This window comes from Elephantulus edwardii, unplaced genomic scaffold (genome assembly GCF_000299155.1).
Source record: "Elephantulus edwardii isolate Elephantulus edwardi_28Jun2011 unplaced genomic scaffold, EleEdw1.0 scaffold00052, whole genome shotgun sequence".
Taxonomy (NCBI): domain Eukaryota; kingdom Metazoa; phylum Chordata; class Mammalia; order Macroscelidea; family Macroscelididae; genus Elephantulus; species Elephantulus edwardii.
The window spans coordinates 10,977,127-10,995,695 of NW_006399802.1; the positions used below are offsets into that span (position 1 = coordinate 10,977,127).

Here is an 18,569-nt window from a genome sequence, read left to right on the forward strand (position 1 = left end):
CCTGCAGGGTCACTATGACTCAGAATTGACTCAGTGGTTCCTGCTGTGGGTCAAGGGTAGTGGGTTTCATTCTGTTACATTTACATAACAAAGTTTCACCGAGTAGGAATGGATTCTCTATCCCATTATATCAACACAGTCTGGTCATTTCTGTGGAACTACAAGAGGGACTGGTGTGAGTGGGGCAGCACACCATCTTAGCCCCTCCATCAAGTCACTTTTCCTGACATTCCTATCTCATCAGCACCAGAGAGTCCCACTCCAGAAGTAGATGCAAAGAGCCAGCATTTCATAACTCTATATCCTAGAGAAAAAGCAGGCTGCTCCAGTGGCTTAGTGGTAAGGACTTGTGCTGCCAACCCAAAGGCAGGTGGTTGGAATCCACGAGCTGCTCTGCAGGATAAAGATGGGCAGTCTCCTCCCATGAGTTTTACTACCTATGAGAAACTGCTGGAGGGTGAGCTATCAATCAGTTCTGACTTGGTGGTATATAACGACAGAGAACAAATGGCCTGGAGTCGATGGTTAACGAGTCGATGGTTAACGCCAAAGTCATAGGCATATACATCATCAGAATGCAAGAGAAGGCAGCCTGGCTCCTGGGTCCACAGTACCTTGCCAACTTCTTTCTCTGGGACTCCTCGCAAGAGAGCAAAGAACTCCACATGTTCTCTCCCAGTCAGCAGCTCTGTGATAGCATCAAACTGAGGGCAGTAGCCCATGTTTTGATGTACTTCATGGATGTCTGATAAAATACTGCGGAGAAAAAGAAAGCTGGTCAGGTTTAGAAAATCCGGCCTAAAGTTCCTATAAAACCTACTAGTGTTTGACAAAAATATCTTTAAGCACATCCACCTCTATTTAAAGGAACAGCCTCTCTCCATCCCAGGTGCTAGAGTAAAGGGTGACCGACCCCTGGGTGGGCTGCCTCTAGCCTTCTTAGTCCTTGCGTCTGGCTCTCCCTTACACCCAAAACTGCATACTGATGCAGATTCAGCCACATTTCCAGATTCCCAAGTCCATCCCACCTGCCACAGTATCTTTACCAACAACTCTGATCACACCATCTAAGTTCTTTAAACTAAGTCTCCCTCTCAGACCATGAATCTGTGGCCCAGTCCCTTGTACCACACATGGTCCAAAATCTCCTTTGTGGTCATTTGGACCCAAAAGAGGGAGGCCCAGTGATTCTGGACATGAGCTTTCCTTACACACACACGCACGCACACGCGCGTGTGAGACGCAGTTACATGGGCATACCCTCTTCTCATTCTAGAGACCATCAGCCCAAGTATGCTCCTGGGTCCCTTAAACTTTATTACTTCAAGTTTTACATTTGGACTCCCTGAGAATCTTGTGACAGGAAATTGAATCTACAAACATAATTTTCTACATTAAAGACAAATAAAACCAGTTGTTATGTCTGAGCGGTTGATGTGATTCTGTCTTGCAGTGGCCCCAAGTGTTTCAGAGTAGAAGTATCTAAAAGGACTTCACTGGGTGCCACCTTTTGGAACAGATCACAAAGCCATTTGTTCTGAGGTCAATCTTTCAATTAACAGCCAAGCACAGAGCCATTTGTGGCACCTAGCGACTTCTTTCATACATAATGAAGGGACTTAGAGTTCCTATGAAGCCAATCTGGGGTTGGTAACTTCTGATTCAGAGGAAGCCCTGTGCCTGCACCCCACCCCCACCTCCATCCAAATGACTGCCCCTCAGTCATTTCCGGGTCACTAAGGACTTTTTGTTTTAGCAGAACTCATTTCTCTCTGCATATCTCATGTCCCCTCAGGACCAACCTTTTCTAAAATTATGGCTGAGGTAGCCTGTGTACACAGTACAAGACCCTCTCAGCTCTATCACCCCAGGCAGCATTTACACCAGACCCTGTGGCAAACCATAGTTTAGGCCCATCACTGCTGCCATTATGTGCCTCCGGAGCCAGGTCCTGGGAACAAGCCTGAGGAAGCCGAAGCAGATGTGCAGGCTTACACCAGCTATTCCCAGAATTTCCGTTCCCTGAAGCCTCCTTACTCCTATTGAAAAAAACTGGTATGAGACAGCGGAGAAGATTGATGAGCACATTAGAGTCCCTGCTCTTTTCCATTTTGTTGGCTAGTAGCCCCCAGTCCAGTGTTTTCAGAATTGTGAGTCATCATCCATTAGTGAGTTGTAAAATAAATACAGTGGGTCATGACCAGCATGCTGTAGAGTTGAATAAGAAATTGCCACAATAATTAAAACTAGTAAGAGTAAGTATTGCATTGTAAAATCTTGTTTTTAAGTTAAATGTGTAAGTGTCTATGATCTAGGTTGAGATATAAAATGTACTTTCTACTATGGTCAAAAAGCCACTACCTTTTATCATTTTTCCAGAGAAGCACAACATATTAAGAGTACTCGGGGCAAAACTGTCCAACAGGTAAAGTGCAGCTGTATCCCCGAAGATCAAATTGTTTCCTGACTTACGCAATCTCAGATAATGGCTTGACAGTGGCCATATCATCTGGCATGACATTTAGGAAAAGCAGTTTAGCAGGTATATGTCATCTTTGGCTTTCTAGAAATTTCACATGAGGAAAAAACCAGAGAGAAAAACTAGGGCATATTTATACAGTGTACTAAGTAAGTTAAACAGTATTCACCAAAAATTTCCATAACCCAGGTCTTGTGAATCTTAGTTGGAAACTGGGGTTTTGCAGATGTAATCAAGTGAAAATGAGGTCATATTAGATTATGATGAGTCTTAACTAGTATCCTTATAAAAAAGGGGAAAATTCCGATTTAGAGATTTAGGAACAGAAAGATGAAGAAACACAGAGAAGAAGAGCATATGGCATATGGCCTAAGAGCAATGGCAGAAATGAGAGTGATGAGTCCACAAGCCAAGGATTGCCAGCAATGCAGCATAAGGCAGGAAAAAGCAGGAAACAGCCTTCCTTACAGCCTTCAGAGAACCCACGGGCCTGCAAATGCTTTCATGTCTAACTGCCTCTCACTGCTTTATATCAGCTAGTTTGTGCTATTTTATTATGGCAATCCTAGTAAACTAGTGCATACAGTGAAAACCAGAAACTTCTAATATCTACAGATAAGTGACTGATTAAATTAATTACATGGGTGGGTGGGTGGATGGATGGATAGATAGAAAGTAATGTAGAATTCTACACCTTAGGATATATAATTCACTAGGAAATATTAAAATACTAAAAACTAACCTGAAATTCTATATTCAGAGAGCTCTGATGGCTTATTGGCAAGAAGGTATGCTACCAACCAAAAGGCACATAATTTGAATCCATGCATAGGAGAAAGATGGGCAATCAATCTTCTCCCATGTGATTTATGTTGTTGTTATATGCTGTCGAGTCACTTACGACTCATAGCAACCCTATGTACAATATCCTAAACCCTGTTCTATCCCTTGCCAATCTTACTGTCTCCAACATGCCTATCCACTTTATCCCAGTGATGAAATCAATCCACCTTATCAAGGTTCTTCCTCTCCTGCGCCATCCCGTTCCTCTCCAAGGACTGCTACTGCCTTTGTCTTGTAACATGTTCGAAGTATATCAGACGGAGCTTCAAAATCCGTGCCTCCAAGAAGCAGCCTGGCTTCACCTCTGCAGGATGAACTTGTTTGTTCTCGTAGCAGTCCATGCTATACTCAATACTCTTCTCCAGCACCAAAGCTCAAAGGCATCAACTCTCCTTCTATCATCCCTAGTCACTGTCTAGTTCTCTGATACATACTAAGTAATTGCAAGGACCATGGCCTGTATCAGGCATAAATTCATCATCTCCAGACTGACATCATTGCTCCTCAGTACTTTGGAGAGGACTCTGACAGCGGACTTTCCCAATGCAATTCATCTTTTAACTTCTATTAATTACCAAGAGTGTTGATTGTAGAGCCAACCAAAGCAAACTGAAGCTGTGAACAATCTCAATCTCTTCATCATCCATCATGATGCTGCCAATCAGCAGGCCCAGTGGTGAGAATCTTTGTTTACTTGATGTTGCGCTTCAACCCTCCACAGCAAGCGCTTCAGGTCCTCCTCACTTTCAGCAAGCAGGGTTGTGCATAAAGGAGATTGTTGATGAGTCTACCTCCAATCCTGATGCCACACTTCTCCTCATAGAGCCCAGCCTCCTAGATAATCTGTTCTGAATATAGATTGGAAAGATACGGAGATAGGACACATCCTTAATGCACACGCTTCCCAATTTTGAACCATGCAGTGTTTCCTTGCTCTGTTCTGATGACTGCCTCCTGGTCCAAGTATGAGTTTCGCATAAGCACAATCAAGTGTTCTGGGATTCCCATTCTTCACAGAGTCAACCACAGTTTGCTGTGAACCATACAGTCAAATGCCTTTGCATAGTCAATGAAACACTGACAGACATTCCTCTGGTACTCTCTGCTTTCAGCCAAGATCCATCTGACATTAGCTATAATATCCCTAGTGTCACAGCCTCTTCTAAATCCAGCCTGCACTTCAGGCAGTTCTCTGTTAATGTGCTGTTCTAGTCATTTTTGGATCATCTTCGGCAGAATCATGCTTGCATATGATACTGTTCAATAATTTCTAGATTCTGTCAGATCACCTTTCTTTGGAATGATAACAAATATAGATCTCTTCCAATCAATAGGCCAGGTGGCTGTCCTCCAGATTTCTTGGCACAACTTGCATCTGAAAATCTAATGCAGGATCAGCTATGAGCTGGTTCTGACTCAGTGACACATAATAACAACAATCTAAAACTATCTTATCATCATCATTTTGTAATAAATTTCTATGAATATTTAGAAGTATCAATATTTAGAGTGGTAAATTCTAAATTTTCTAAAAATCACAGACTTGTACTCTTTACAACATGAAATGTATGGTATCCAAATTATAACTCAATAGAAATTATAAAAAACAGTGAGTTATAAAGATAGGATGATTTTTATTTTCTTCTTTACATTCCATTATTTCATTATTTTTGTGAACTCTGCATAATACTGTTATAATCAGGAATTTAAAAAAACACCCTACATTCTTTTTTAAGCTGGAAAAAGAATTTTTTTTTGTAACAAAATGCAGACCCATTCTTTTCTCACCTGTTTTTGTTAAGAAAAGCATCTCCTCGGGTAACAGTGGTATCTCCAGTTAACATCTTGAAAGTGGATGATTTCCCAGCCCCATTAACTCCCAGAAGTCCAAAACACTGAAAATATTAAAATAGGGTACATTGTAAAAAGCCAAGCTACTGAGACTCCAAACATATAAGATACCTCTGCTTTAAGTTTTTTCTATAATATGATCCTAAAAGATGTTTTACCGACTATGCAAAGGGATTTAATTGTGTGAAGCATCATAAATTATGGATAACACTACAAAAAGTGAGATTAAGAACACTTAACTGTCTTCATGCAGACTTTGGATACTGAACAAGAAGTAGTCATTCAAACAAAACAAGTGCATCCTACTACATAGTTTAAATCAAGAAAAGTTGTGCATCAAGAGTTATATTCACCAAACTTACTAAATCTCTAATCTGAGGAAAAAAGCTCAGAAGTTTGTCTATATGAAAGAGAATAAGACATCAAGATTGGAGGAAGATTTCATTACAACCTGCATATGCAGATGATCCAACCTTGCTGCACTAACTGATAGAGAACAAAGACTATAATCTTCAAGATGAACTACATCTCAACATAAAGGAAAAAAAAATCCTCACAACGGAATCAATAAGCAACATCAAGTCAAATGGCCTTAAAGACTGTTTTCTCAGGATTTAGTTTTACTTGGTACCAAGGACACATCAAGTCAAATGGCCTTAAAGACTGTTTTCTCAGGATTTAGTTTTACTTGGAACCATGATCAGTGTCCGTGGAAGTAGCACTCAAGAAATCCAATGACATACTGTGTTTGGCAAATGTGCGGCAAAAGACTTCTTGAAAGTGTCCAAGAGCAAATATGTCACTTTAATGACTAAGGTATTCTAGACCCAAGGCATATTATCTTCAGTTCCTCACATGCTTGCAAAAATTTGGAAGACTGGAGAAGAAATGATGTATTGGAATTATAATGTTGGTAATGAATGGTAAACAAGTGTCTTGGAATAACTACAGGCAGAAGATGGCAAGGCTAAGTCTTGGGTACTTTGGACATGATATCAAGAGGGACCAGTCCCTGAAGAAGTTCAATAAAATAGAAGGTCCATGAAAAAGAGGAAGCCTTTCAAAAAAGATGGAGTGGCAGAGAGGCTACAGCCATGGGCTCAGCCTTAGAACAACTGTAAGGACCACACAGCTGGGCAGTGCTTCATTCTGCTGTATGCAGAGTCACACGGGTGGGAAACAACTCAAAGGCATAGCAAACAACAAAAATGAGTCTTAAATATCAATAAAGGGCCAAATATTTCATTAGTTTTTTTAAAAAAATCACAAAGATATTTAAACATATCTTTTAAATTGGGTCAGTGTAAGAATGAGTGAGTTTGTAGATATCACTTGAATCATCACTGAAGCCCAAGTCAATGTGTAAAAGGCAGAAGTGAATGCCAACCAGTCAGATTCCATGATCTAATATGAGTACAAAAGGGGAAGGAAAAAAAAGGATTATAAGCATGATGTAGAAGGAATAAAAGAAATCTTTTAAACCTATTTGAATTTTACCATCACCGTGAATAGTTTCCAAGAATACATTTTAGTTCAGGCTTTCTTAAAACTGGGAATTACTCAAAATCACTCTCCAGGGGCTTTCATCATCCTGATGACTGACTGTTCCAGGTAGATAAAATAAACAGAGCTTTAAAAGCAGCTTTTGTCCACTTCAGACATTCCCTTCTGATTGGGTTGAGGGAGTTTGGATTATGGGAAGAAATACAAGTTGGATGAAGTTCCTTTACCTCGCCAGGAGGAATGCCCACACAGATCCTGTCAACAGCAGGCTTCCTCTTCCTTTGATAAATCTGTAAGAAACAAAACCCAAGAATTCATGAGCCTTGGAGACTCACAGCTATGCCTAGGAACCACAGATAATAACATTATAACCCAAACACACCATGAAATAAGTCTCATTGATAAATCACTGGCTACCTATCAACTGGCTATGGATTGACTCAAAAAGCTCAAAATAAAAATAAATTCTCTTTTAATTCTATTATCAATCTTTTGAAAAGCATACTGACCATTAATATTCATGTTTTCATTTACTTAACACAGATTATAACTGTTGATATTTTAAAATTAAATTCTAGACCTTCTACAGGGTAGAGATTTGTGACTAAAATGAGATTTGTATGTATTTACTGCAGGAAAATGAATGATTGGAATGTTAGCACACAGAGAGGGATGAAAGAGACACTGCTCCTGTGAACGATCCGCTTTTGTGACTATAATATTCAAAATTAACTACCTACCCTCCCTTCCTCGGCTCTGAAGAGGTATCACTAAGTTTTATAAATATTAAGTGTGCAAAACACATCTATTAAAAAATGATCATTTCTATTGCCAAAGGATTCTCAGGGGCATTTTTAAATTTAGGAGTCCCCATGGCACACTTTAGATAAAATTAAGTTGACAGAAACTTGCAAGATACAGACACTCTGAGAAGCATACTCTTTCCATAAAGTCAGTCAGCAAAATGCTAGTTCCTGACATTGAAGGTGGAAACAATCAAACACAAGTGCTTCAGGTCTGTCCTGATTGCCTCACCTTTGTCAATTCTTTGATTTCCAAGATGTCATTCTGTCCTCCTCCATCAAGAATTCTCTGTCTTTCCCGCCTCACATCTTCATCCTCATCGTTCAGAGGAGGAAGCTTTGCATTTATAGGTCTTAGAGAAAAGGGGAAGGGGAAGGAAATTTAACTTTTTGAGTCATTTTTCAAGACAAAGATCAAGCTGACCCAGCAATCTCATAATGTGAGACCCAGAAAACTCTCCCAAGAGAGTTCCCAGCATCTACAGAATGATCATTGCAGAATGCCCACATCAGGACAGCTGGCCTGATTAGCAACTTTGCGCCACACAATGCAGCCACCACTGATCCCATGTTCCTCCCTTGGAAGGAACCCTCAGCCAGGCCAAGTTCCAGGTGTTCTGCAAACAAAAACGCTCACCTGGGTCTAATGAAGAATCTGTACTGGATCAGCACCGTGAAGAGAAAGAACACTGCACCTTCCACGGCCATGGCAAAGAGGTTCCGTCCCACCAAGTCCCAGGACAGGGGCGAGATAAAGCGGTTCTCCCCTGGACAAAATGCAGAGACTCTGTCAAAACGGTACACTGCAGACCACGGCAGTGCTACAAATTCACAAATTCACCTATCTCCCCAGAAACAATAGCAGTACTCACAAGGAGGAAAATAATTTTTAAAGGTGTAGCTGCTTTGGGATAAAGATTTGGAAAACACTGAGCCCAGCATCAATCAATATTTCAGAATCAACATGTATGATTAGATGTCTAAATTGTTCCAAGACACTTAACATTTCCTTTTTTTTTAAATCACAAAGACATTTCCTTTTTAATGAGAAATGCTTATTCTTTCTTGGAAAGAGTACAAACAATTCCCTTCAATTCATGGTAATTCTTGGGTCAAATTTTAATAAGCAACAAATTTCTCTAATAAGAAAAAGATTAGAAAGTACCCTGTCCCAAAGATGTCTCCTCTGGTAGCATATAATGTAACCTAAGAACTCAACTGATTGACACAGTGTCAGTGGACTCAAGTATATCAGAGATGATGAAGATGGTACAGCAAGGTTCAGACCTGTTATTCATGTGATCACTGTAAATAGTAGTTGACTCAGTGGCATCTAATAACAATTACTGAATCAAATGGCTCCTTAATCATCAGCTGGTGGTTCAAATCCACTGGTCAAGTCACAGGCAGTAAGACTTACAGCCTCTGAAACCTGGTGGATGAATCAACTCAATGTGTGCGTATGTTTTTATTTTAATGGTTCAATAAGCCACCTAGTTATTTTGTAAATATTCCTTAAAATCCTTATAACTCTCCTCTGTTCCCCTCAAGTTGGGAGAGGTGAAGGGATTCCCTCTTCTATGAAATTACGTATCCCACATGCCTGTATCAGCCCGTGGGTGAATATTAGTAATGAGGCAACAGGAGAAATATTTTTTAACTCTAAAGGTACAAAGGGGGACAGTAAATTAGCTTTTTCTAGATTACACAAAAGATTTGTGGGCAAATTTTCAAGTTCTTTGTGGGCAAATTTTCAAGTTCTTTATTTGCCAAAGAGAAGTCTGCATCTTTTCTTGTGGTTCCCTGTTCCATATCTGATTTCCAAATCATGGCTTGGCTTTTCTAATGACTGACACTCTGTAGTCTGGGAGCCAATCTAAAACCAGGTTTTATCACCTCTGAAACTATCCTCTCACTTCCCTTGGTGCTATGAAACACAAGACACAAATGGCTTTGTTACAAGACACCATCTTGACAAGCCCAGTCCCTTCAGATCTAAGAGCACAGAACCGAGGACCATATAAATTGCCATTGCTGTTAAGGTTCCCCACAGCCCCTGCTGCCACTCACCAAACCTTTCCAGGGCATCGGCCATTGCCTGGTTCTTCACCATGTCAATGAGCCCTCGTCCCAGGCAAAAATGTGGAAAGATCAAGAACACAGACTTCAGGATATCATTGATGTTATTCAGCTTCTAAAAAAAAAAGAGAGGGGGCAAGAGAGACTGAATGTCATTTGTGTTTGAGGCTAAAAAAAGTTACCAAATCTATCAAGACCTGGGAAATAGGAACCAAGGAAAACTTCCAATCGCTGGTGACAAACTGGACCTTTGTATCTGGACATCGGTAACTTTCAGCAGCCACGGCTGATGATATAGAACATTTTAGAAATCTGCTCTTTCAAAAACCTGAAGCAATGCTGAGTGGGTAAAGGAATTGGACTAATTTTAGAAACATAAGGCTATGTTCAATCAGCATCAGATCTATAAAAAGAAAATGACTGTTTAGCATTTTAAAAGCATATTGTTTACATCTGAATCAATAGTTGAGTTTCCAGACTCTGTTTTATAAATTTTTTTAATACTTAACAACTTATTCACCCCAATAAGCTAGACACTACCACCATCAATTGTCACTGGATCGATTCTGTCTCCGATAACCCATGTGTGGCAGTGCAGAACTGTGCTTGGTAAGGTTTTCAAAGGCTCATTTTTCAGAAGTAGATCACCAGGCCATTTTTGGTAGGGGGCAGGAGGAGGAGCTTCTGGGTGAACTAAAGCCTCCAGTCTTTTGGTAATTTGCTAAGGACATGAAATATTTCACCACCTTAGGACCATATATTCAAAATTCGAGTGAGCTAGATGCTATGTTAGGTCACAAGAGAACCAAAGGTTAATACAAAACAGTCTCCACTCTGAGGAAGAGAGATGGAAACAGGAAATAGGAAATGAGTATATAATGGGGTGTGTTGCACTGAAGAACAGAGGAAATGAGAGAGCACCTCTCACAGGGCACCATCTGCACCAAACCATGACGGGAGAGTGAAACATCGCCAGACACTGAATTAGAAGCAGCACATTTCAAGCCACGTCGACACACACACACACGCTGAGTTTAAACGACAACATCAACTGAACCCAAAATAGAAAAAGACAGGCATGTAGGTTTACACTAAGGTTTCAGGGTTGAACAACTGAGTGGACAACAATGCCTTCTGGTGAGGCAAAGATGACAAAGGAAATATTGGGCTCTGAGGAGAACTCTGAAAAAAATATAGTTAGCTTGTGGCATCTAGAAAACACTTATACCGGAGCCATCCAATAAGCAGGTAAGACTGTGCGAACAGAATTCAAGGAGAAGAGCTGGTCAAAAGGCACAGAAGAGAAAGGCACAAAATCAAGGGGGAGTGTTAAGAATCTTAGAAATTAATGACATCACCTAGCGATAGTGTCTGAAGGTGAAGGCCAAATCTTTGGACAACTATCACATAAGGAGAAGAATAAAAGAAGCTATCAAAGGAAACAGAAGAGCAGAGAAACAGAAGGCAAAGCAAGAGAGAGCTTTGCAAGGAAACAAAGACAGGGAAAATTTGGGGGAGAAAAATTACAGAATGGTCAGTGGTACCAGTGTTACAACAAGCTGAATGAAATCAGGATTAAACACTGTCCTCTGGATCTCCAAGATGCCCACTCCAAAGACAAGTCACTCTCTGTGCACAACTCACATTGCTGGTGAAGAGCTCCAGCACGAATGTGGCCACGCTGCCATTGATCCCGATGAAGAGGTTCACGCTGGTGAGGACCACGTAGGCTGTGCTGGGGATCTTGAACACGAAGGAGGCTGGGTACATGAGGGGTGTGATTGACCACCTGGGGATGAGGCACAAAGGGAAGTGGTGACCGAGTGTCAGGGGCATCCTTTGCCTTCTCTCCCGAGATCCTTCAGACCAAGGTGCCTTACCCATAGAGCAGCAGGAGCAGTGCCAGCACAGGCAGGTTGGTGGAGGACACATAGGACTTCTGCTGGAAGCAGATGAAGATGATAATGACCAGCGTGGCAGGGACCACATAGTTGCACTGAAAGTAAAAACAAAAAATAAAGTTCACCCCAGCGTCAAATACACAGCACATCACAAGCCTTTACCTGTAAGGACAAGAAAGGGCAGATAAACATATTAAAGAGTAACTCTGAATTAATGAAGCCACATAAACTATTAATCAAAATACCAGACAATGTACTTCGACAAGCATTTTCCCCTTGACTGATTTTATAAACTGCATGCCCTTTCTGTCTTTCCGGCAACTAAGCCAAGGTGTCACGCTCAGTAAACTTACTGAACGATGGATTCCCAGTCAGAGTAATTTCAGTTTCACAGGCAGCAAATAAGATTCCATTATTCTTGCAGAAGATGATTGTGTCTGTTTCATCATTAATGCTATATTATAGTCTGCCCAAGTTCAATCTCACATGTAATCTATTTATGAGACAAGGGCTCGTAACATGAATGTCAGAATTGTTTCATCACACTGGGAATAAGTTTAAAGTCTGTCCTGACAGTGTATCACACCTTAAAATGCAGAAATAAAGACCTGACCACAGGACAATTAGGAGAATTCATAGCTCACAGAGAAAAGCATGGGTAGAGAGGTGATGAGTGGGTTTTCTGGCAGTTAGAACGACTGCAGCATTAAACCATAGAGCTCTGCCCTGCCCCCTCTTACTCAATGTGTTTATCAACAACTTAGATGAAGACACACTTCTAGCAATTTCCAGAGACTCTAATGCAGGGAGGGATAGATCATACACAGGTGGATGTTGTTGTTAAGTGCCGTCAAGTTGCAGGCGACTCATAGTGACCTTATGAAGGAGAGTCCTCAATGCTTGGTGTCTTTCATCCTTTCTCCAGGTTCATAGGGTTTCTGGAGGCAAGCTATTACGGAAGTGGATGCCACTCCACTTCCAAGCTTATTTTAATCGGGAAACTACACCCAACACTGTCCGCACTGGGTAACCAGCCATTAACTCATTTGACACATCAGTGTCACAGTGTTCAGCCTCACAGCACCACAAGTTACCACTGTACAGCAAGTGGACACACCAGGGCTATAGGTAATGTTTTTTAATTTAACAACTAGGCTTTTTATTTTATTTTCTGAATCCCCTAGGCATGTAGAGCAGATATATATTAAGCACTCAGTATAGGTTTGATGAATGAATTAACTACTGGGTTGAGGTGAAAAAGAATTTAACAAGTGAATGGTAAACAAGCAAGATGCAGTTAATATAAAGTTTAGAATTTAAAAAGTCTATCAATTTATTGACCTTAGTATAGAATGAGAACAATTTTATTCAACAAGCATTTATATGAAATGAAGTTTCAGTTCACTATCAAGTTACCATTACGATACTGCTACTTCCTAAACGTATTAGCCTTGGACTGAAGTAGTGAAAGCATGGACGATACATCAACTCCCTGGAGACTCGTAATCATTCAGACCGTACACTGAACACAAGGTCCATTCCAGGCTTTGCTTTCAAAGGGACAGTAACAATATGGAGCCAGGCTATAGAAAGGCAATCCTATCAGAACAGTGACAAGTCTGAGAGGCTTGGTTTAATCATCACAGACACATCACATCCTGTATCATCATCATTCATGTCTGAGCAGGGCTTCAGAGATTATAGTGTGTTTAATATATAACCTTATCTGGGGAAACTGGGTTATATAATAATATCTCTAAATATCTAAGGGATGACCCAGTGGGAAAAGAAGTAAGTTTTCTCCGTGTGGCTTCCAACTGATGAAGGTCCCAGGGAGACTTTTTTCCCAGCCCCATTTTACCATAATTAGAATTTCAGAACACTTTAAATTTGGCATAATGGTCCAAATAAGGTCAACATATTATATACAGCTGGTATAATAAACTCGTTTACAATGGATGGACAATGGTAGATGGGTTTCCCAATGAGGGAAAGAACACCCTGACTCCAGAGGTAAAAACCTAGTAGAGAAGTTGGAGGCATGCATTGACTTGGACTTCTGACCAAGGTCCTTTTATCTTTCCGTTTCTTTGAGGTGTTCAGTTAGGAAATTGGGTGGTAGTAGTAATAATGACAGTTATGATAGTGTGGACACATTTTCTCCCTGTTGTGAGACCTGTCCCATACTCAATTCTGGGTTTGCTGTCATCAAAGTGTGCAAGTGACTCTGCCTTTTCCTTTTTTTATCTATCTCTAAAAGAGCCTGAGCACTCCCTGGAAAAGCAAGAGTCTCTGGCTTCCTCATACACGCTGAGCTAGGGCCCTGCTGGAGATTTCTAAAGAAGAGCTCGATCTGCACCCTTACCATATCCCAGACAAAATTAGAAAGCCAGTAGATGACCGGCCTCACGCCGCTGATGAACTGCAAGTGCTTCGCTTTGCTGACCCGCTCCTGGATCAGGAACACGACGAAGCTCGCTGGGACGAAGGACATGGCAAAGATGACACAGATGGAGACCAGAACATCCACCGACGTGGTCATCCTGTAAACCAAGGGCAATGAGGCAGTGAGGACCTAAAGAGCCGCAGGTGCAAACTGGAACTAAAAAAGGACACACAGAGACACACACAAAGACAAAGCACAGCATGGGGAGGGGGAAGATCTGTTTATAAAATTTATTTTATCCAAAAATTTGAAAGACGACCACTTTCACATGAAAACAAAACACAGTTGAATATGAAATATGATTTCAATTGGAAAACTGAAATACAAAACTGATTTCACAGAGGTTAAAAATAAAGAAATCGGGGGAGCTCTGGTGGCCTAGTGGTAAGGAGCTGCAACTACAATCCCAGAGGCACACGGTTCGAATCCACCAGATGCTCTGCCGGGGAAGGAGGGACAATCTCCTCCTGTACCAGTCAGATCTGATTTGACGGTACACTCACACAAAAATAATTAATAAATAAATAAATAAAGAAATCGACCACCAGATGCAGCTACTGAAAAGAGGTCTGAGAGTAGTGGAAGGGCAATCCCCTTGGTCCTCCAGCATCTCCTGCTCTTGTCCTTCTAAGAGCAGCAGGATGCATGGTTTCACACCTAGAGGGATAGTGTGGCAGATGCCCCACGGCTGAGGACATCTTCCCTGCCCCCACAGATGGGCCGGGCACCCCACAGCTGAAGAACTAGAGGACGTGCGGTGCCCTGTGACACCCCAACAGAGCGGCCGGGCACCCCATCCTCATGTACACCACTGGGGCTGCATTGTCTGCTGTCCCTCCATGGAGGACTTTGTTTTCTGCAGAAAGCAGGCTTCCCCCCACCCCAGCAGAGGCGGCTCCTGGCCCACCTGGCCCAGGGCCTTGGGGCCCAATAAAAACCTCTATGTCATGTGGAAAAAACAATAAAATAAAAAATTAAGAACAGGAAGATCTGGGTGAAACTACTAAATAAATTCACTTTTTCCAGCTGTAAAATACACTGTATAGCAGATTAAATTAACAGATAAAATTAACTTCTAACAGATTCTTATCACAACAACAATCTTGGTGGTCCCTTAAATAGTCTTGGTATAAAATTCCTACTGACTCTAATGGAATGCAATACAAGTAGAAATGCTAATTGTGGCCTACTATCTGTACAGAAAAACAGCGTCATGTGTATGAAATTCATGTCAACTCCATCCTGGGTAATGAACTTGGCAATGTACATGAAGTATTGCATTTAATATCATACTCTAGATCTGACAGATCAGATTCAAACCCAGATCACCATGCTTTCACAAGCTGTACCCTTTACACTAAAATCATACTAGCTTGATATCTGGCAAATAGTTTAGAAGACTTATCCAAAAAGATAAGAAAAAAAGGTAAATCCAAGGATCCAAAATATTATATAATAAAACACATTTCATCAAGTGTAAAATAGTGATTTCAAAGTAGAGAAAATAGATTTTTATTAAACACTTATATTGGTGAGGAATTAAAATTATTTTAGAGTTTTATGAACAATATTTGCAATGACTCTTTCTGGAAATTATTAAGTGCAATGATCTTTATAAATTAGTATTTTTTTTCATCCTCAGTTTACAAAACCCCGTCAGTCAAGCCGTGATCTGATCATTTTCTGCCAAGAGCCTGGATCAACTAAAAGGCATGTAACATTCTCCCGGCTGTTTTGCCACCGCCAGCTGTACCCTTCCTCCCTCTGCTGCATGACTCTCCCACACTCTTTCGTCCCCTCTTCCACCCCATCCATTCAGACAGGGTCACACTTACAGAGCCACTTCTGAAAGCTGCTGCTTGGTGAGATTGAGAGGGTGATTGAAAGCAGTAATCCCATACTTGCTCGGGTTCTCGCCTTTCTGCAGGTTGGCCCGGAGAATAGCATTGTTGATGACATTCAGAAAAGCGCTGATGGCATGCCAGCCTTTATTGTTAAACCATACCTGAAATAAAAAGGACCACAGGCCATGGTTTTTGCAATCACTTGTTATGCATCAGAGAGTTGGACAATGACTAGGGAGGATAGAAGGAGAATTGATGCCTTTGAGCTATGGTGCTGGAGAAGAGTATTGAGGATACCATGGACTGCTAGGAAAACAGATTCATCCTGGAAAGGGTCAAACCAGGCGGCTCCTTGGAGGCAAGGATTCTGAGGCTCCATCTAACATACTTTGGACATGTTGTAAGGAGAGACTGGTCCTTGGAGAGGGACATCATGCTTGGTAGGGTGGAGGGACAGTGCCGGAGGGGAAGGCCCCCTATGAGGTGGATTAATTCAGTGACTGGGGTAATCGGGATGGGTGTGTCAGAGACGGTGCAATTGGCACAGGACAGAGCAGAGTTAAGGAATGTTGTACATAGGGTCGTTATGAGTTGCAAGCGACTCGATGGCACATAACAACAACAACAACCAAGTTGTTACATACGGTCGAGTCAGAAGCGACTCACAGCTGAACCTCCAGTGGGTTTTCAGAGCTTGTAAATCCCCCATGGAGCAGTCGGTAGATTTGAACCATATGCCCTTAGGTTGGCAGCATAACTCCTTATCACTAGGCCACCAGAGGCTCCCTAAGTAACAGCTCCCCAAGCTCCACCACCCCAAGCCCTGCTCACTGAGGATATACACAAAGTACATGCACGAACTGGGAGGAAATCCAGTCACAACATCAAGCCAAAATATTATACATATTAAAGTAATCCTAGCAGCCAGGACAACTGAGCACTGACCAGATTTAGAGGGCAAACAGAAGGCTGAGTACTTTAAATCTTTAGCACTTTTAGTTCTCAACTCAAAAAGCTGACTTTATAGGTAAGGAAATTGAGGCTTGGATACATTAATTAATGTGGTCAAGGTCACTATTTTTCATTTTTTCTGGTGGCAAAGCAAATTCTCTTAACCACCACACAACACTGTCACTTTGGTGAAGTTACAAGTATGCGCTTTCTGGTCATTGAAGAGTCCCTTTCAACTTTATCATGAGCTGAGAACACAGACAAGTCTTTACCTTGACATTGTTTTTAGTGTTCAGTCCAGTCATGAACCTTCCCAAGCTGCTGAGAAATCGATCGGCTGAACTATCCTATGAACAAAAGAAATCTGATTTCAGTGGTATTGGTTCACAGGCAAGAGGCAACATTAAGATTAGCATCTGGTGAAGGAGAGAGCTGTTTAAAAGGGATATATGATTAGGTATTATTGTCATGACAGGAGGCCAGAACAAAGGCGCAAGTGGAGTGGACTTGGGGGGAGGGACTGTATAACAATGAAAAATTTTTTTTTTACTTTTCAAAGAGAAAAATGAACTGGGTGGGAGAGGGTTGGGAGGGGAGAAAAGTGCAACAGTGAATGAATGGAAATTCAAAGTCTCTGTAAATTTTCATTAAAATTAATAATAATAGTAACAATAATAATAAAGATTAGCATCTGGTGGAAATGGCCAACTATGTGAAAAGAAGCATGAACTAATTTGTTCAAGTTCAACTTAAAGTCATTGGCTAATTGGTTCCTGGTGTCTGGTAGATAGCTAAACCTCTGATATTACAATGCCGTAAGGAAACTCAGTGAATCTAAGAGTCCAGGTTCAAGTGTCCACTTGTAAGTGGGTAGTGAAGATTCTTCAAAATGGCTCCTGGATACTGTGACAAGATCTGACAGACTAAACGTGCCAGACACATGGGGTACACTGTCCAAAAGCAGAGACACACACTCCAGAGCATCGCCACTGGCCAGGATCCTAGACTCCATGTCAGCTGACTCCCTTTATTCTCACTTAAAAACCAAGAAATCTGAGTTGAAGAAAAGTGGAGTATTATGCATTAGATCTTGAAGACCAGCCTCCCAACTTGAAAATGATCCACGTCCTGGTAAGCCAGGGATGTTTCAGGAAAGGATGTTTGAAGCCAAGTACATTTACCCACTGAAAGGATTTATTAACTGAGTCACCTGGGGCCTTTAAATCTCAGAATTTGTTTATAATCTAGACTTGCAGGCTTCTAAACACAAGTTGAGTACCTCGAGCTGGGGCAAGATCACTAAAGGTCAATGATAGTCTTCTATTACAAAATGCTGCGAGATGATCAGATGTGCCCACCAACTACCCTCAGAAAGCAGCTGCTCTGGGGCCCATCTTTCTGACACGTCTGGGAAGGGATACTGTACCTTGGGCACCTTCAAGTGTTTCTTCACTTGCCTGATGGCATCATTAACTTCTTCACTCGGAGGAAGCGCCTGAGAATGACTGGCACCCAGGGAAAACCCGCCATACCTAGAGAATAGTGTGACATTCAGATACAGACAGCGGGCTGCAGGACATCACTCAGCAGCAGATGTTGCCACTTGGGTGTGTCTACACTTCATTTAGAAGAAGCTCCTAAGTTAAGAAGCGCCAAAGTTAAACTCAGTTAAACGAGGCCTTAGCTTCCTTTAATGAGTTCTGGTGGGGGAGGGGCAAAACTTGGTACTGATAATACATAATGAGGCATCTGAGACACTGCAAAAGAATGACCATTCATATCAAGGCTGACCTGGAGCCACTCCCTTTCTCCCTCTCCCACCCTCTCCCCCTCTCTCTCCCCCTCCCTCTCTCTCCCCCTCTCTCTCTC

At 41.6% G+C, this 18,569-nt stretch overlaps 1 protein-coding gene across 2 annotated transcripts in view; it reads right to left on the reverse strand.

The window, feature by feature from the left end:
- ABCA1 (ATP-binding cassette, sub-family A (ABC1), member 1) overlaps positions 1–18,569 on the reverse strand; it is a 166,645-nt gene that overhangs the window by 5,075 nt on the left and 143,001 nt on the right. For both annotated transcript variants that reach the window (XM_006886906.1, XM_006886907.1), the window contains 12 exons: positions 18,127–18,232; positions 16,973–17,047; positions 15,741–15,910; positions 13,825–14,002; positions 11,439–11,554; positions 11,203–11,347; positions 9,550–9,673; positions 8,117–8,246; positions 7,712–7,832; positions 6,904–6,966; positions 5,111–5,217; positions 615–756 (listed from right to left, as the gene is read on the reverse strand). In XM_006886906.1, the coding sequence (XP_006886968.1) occupies positions 615–756; positions 5,111–5,217; positions 6,904–6,966; positions 7,712–7,832; positions 8,117–8,246; positions 9,550–9,673; positions 11,203–11,347; positions 11,439–11,554; positions 13,825–14,002; positions 15,741–15,910; positions 16,973–17,047; positions 18,127–18,232 (1,477 nt within the window). The remainder of the gene's footprint in view (positions 1–614; positions 757–5,110; positions 5,218–6,903; positions 6,967–7,711; positions 7,833–8,116; positions 8,247–9,549; positions 9,674–11,202; positions 11,348–11,438; positions 11,555–13,824; positions 14,003–15,740; positions 15,911–16,972; positions 17,048–18,126; positions 18,233–18,569) is intronic.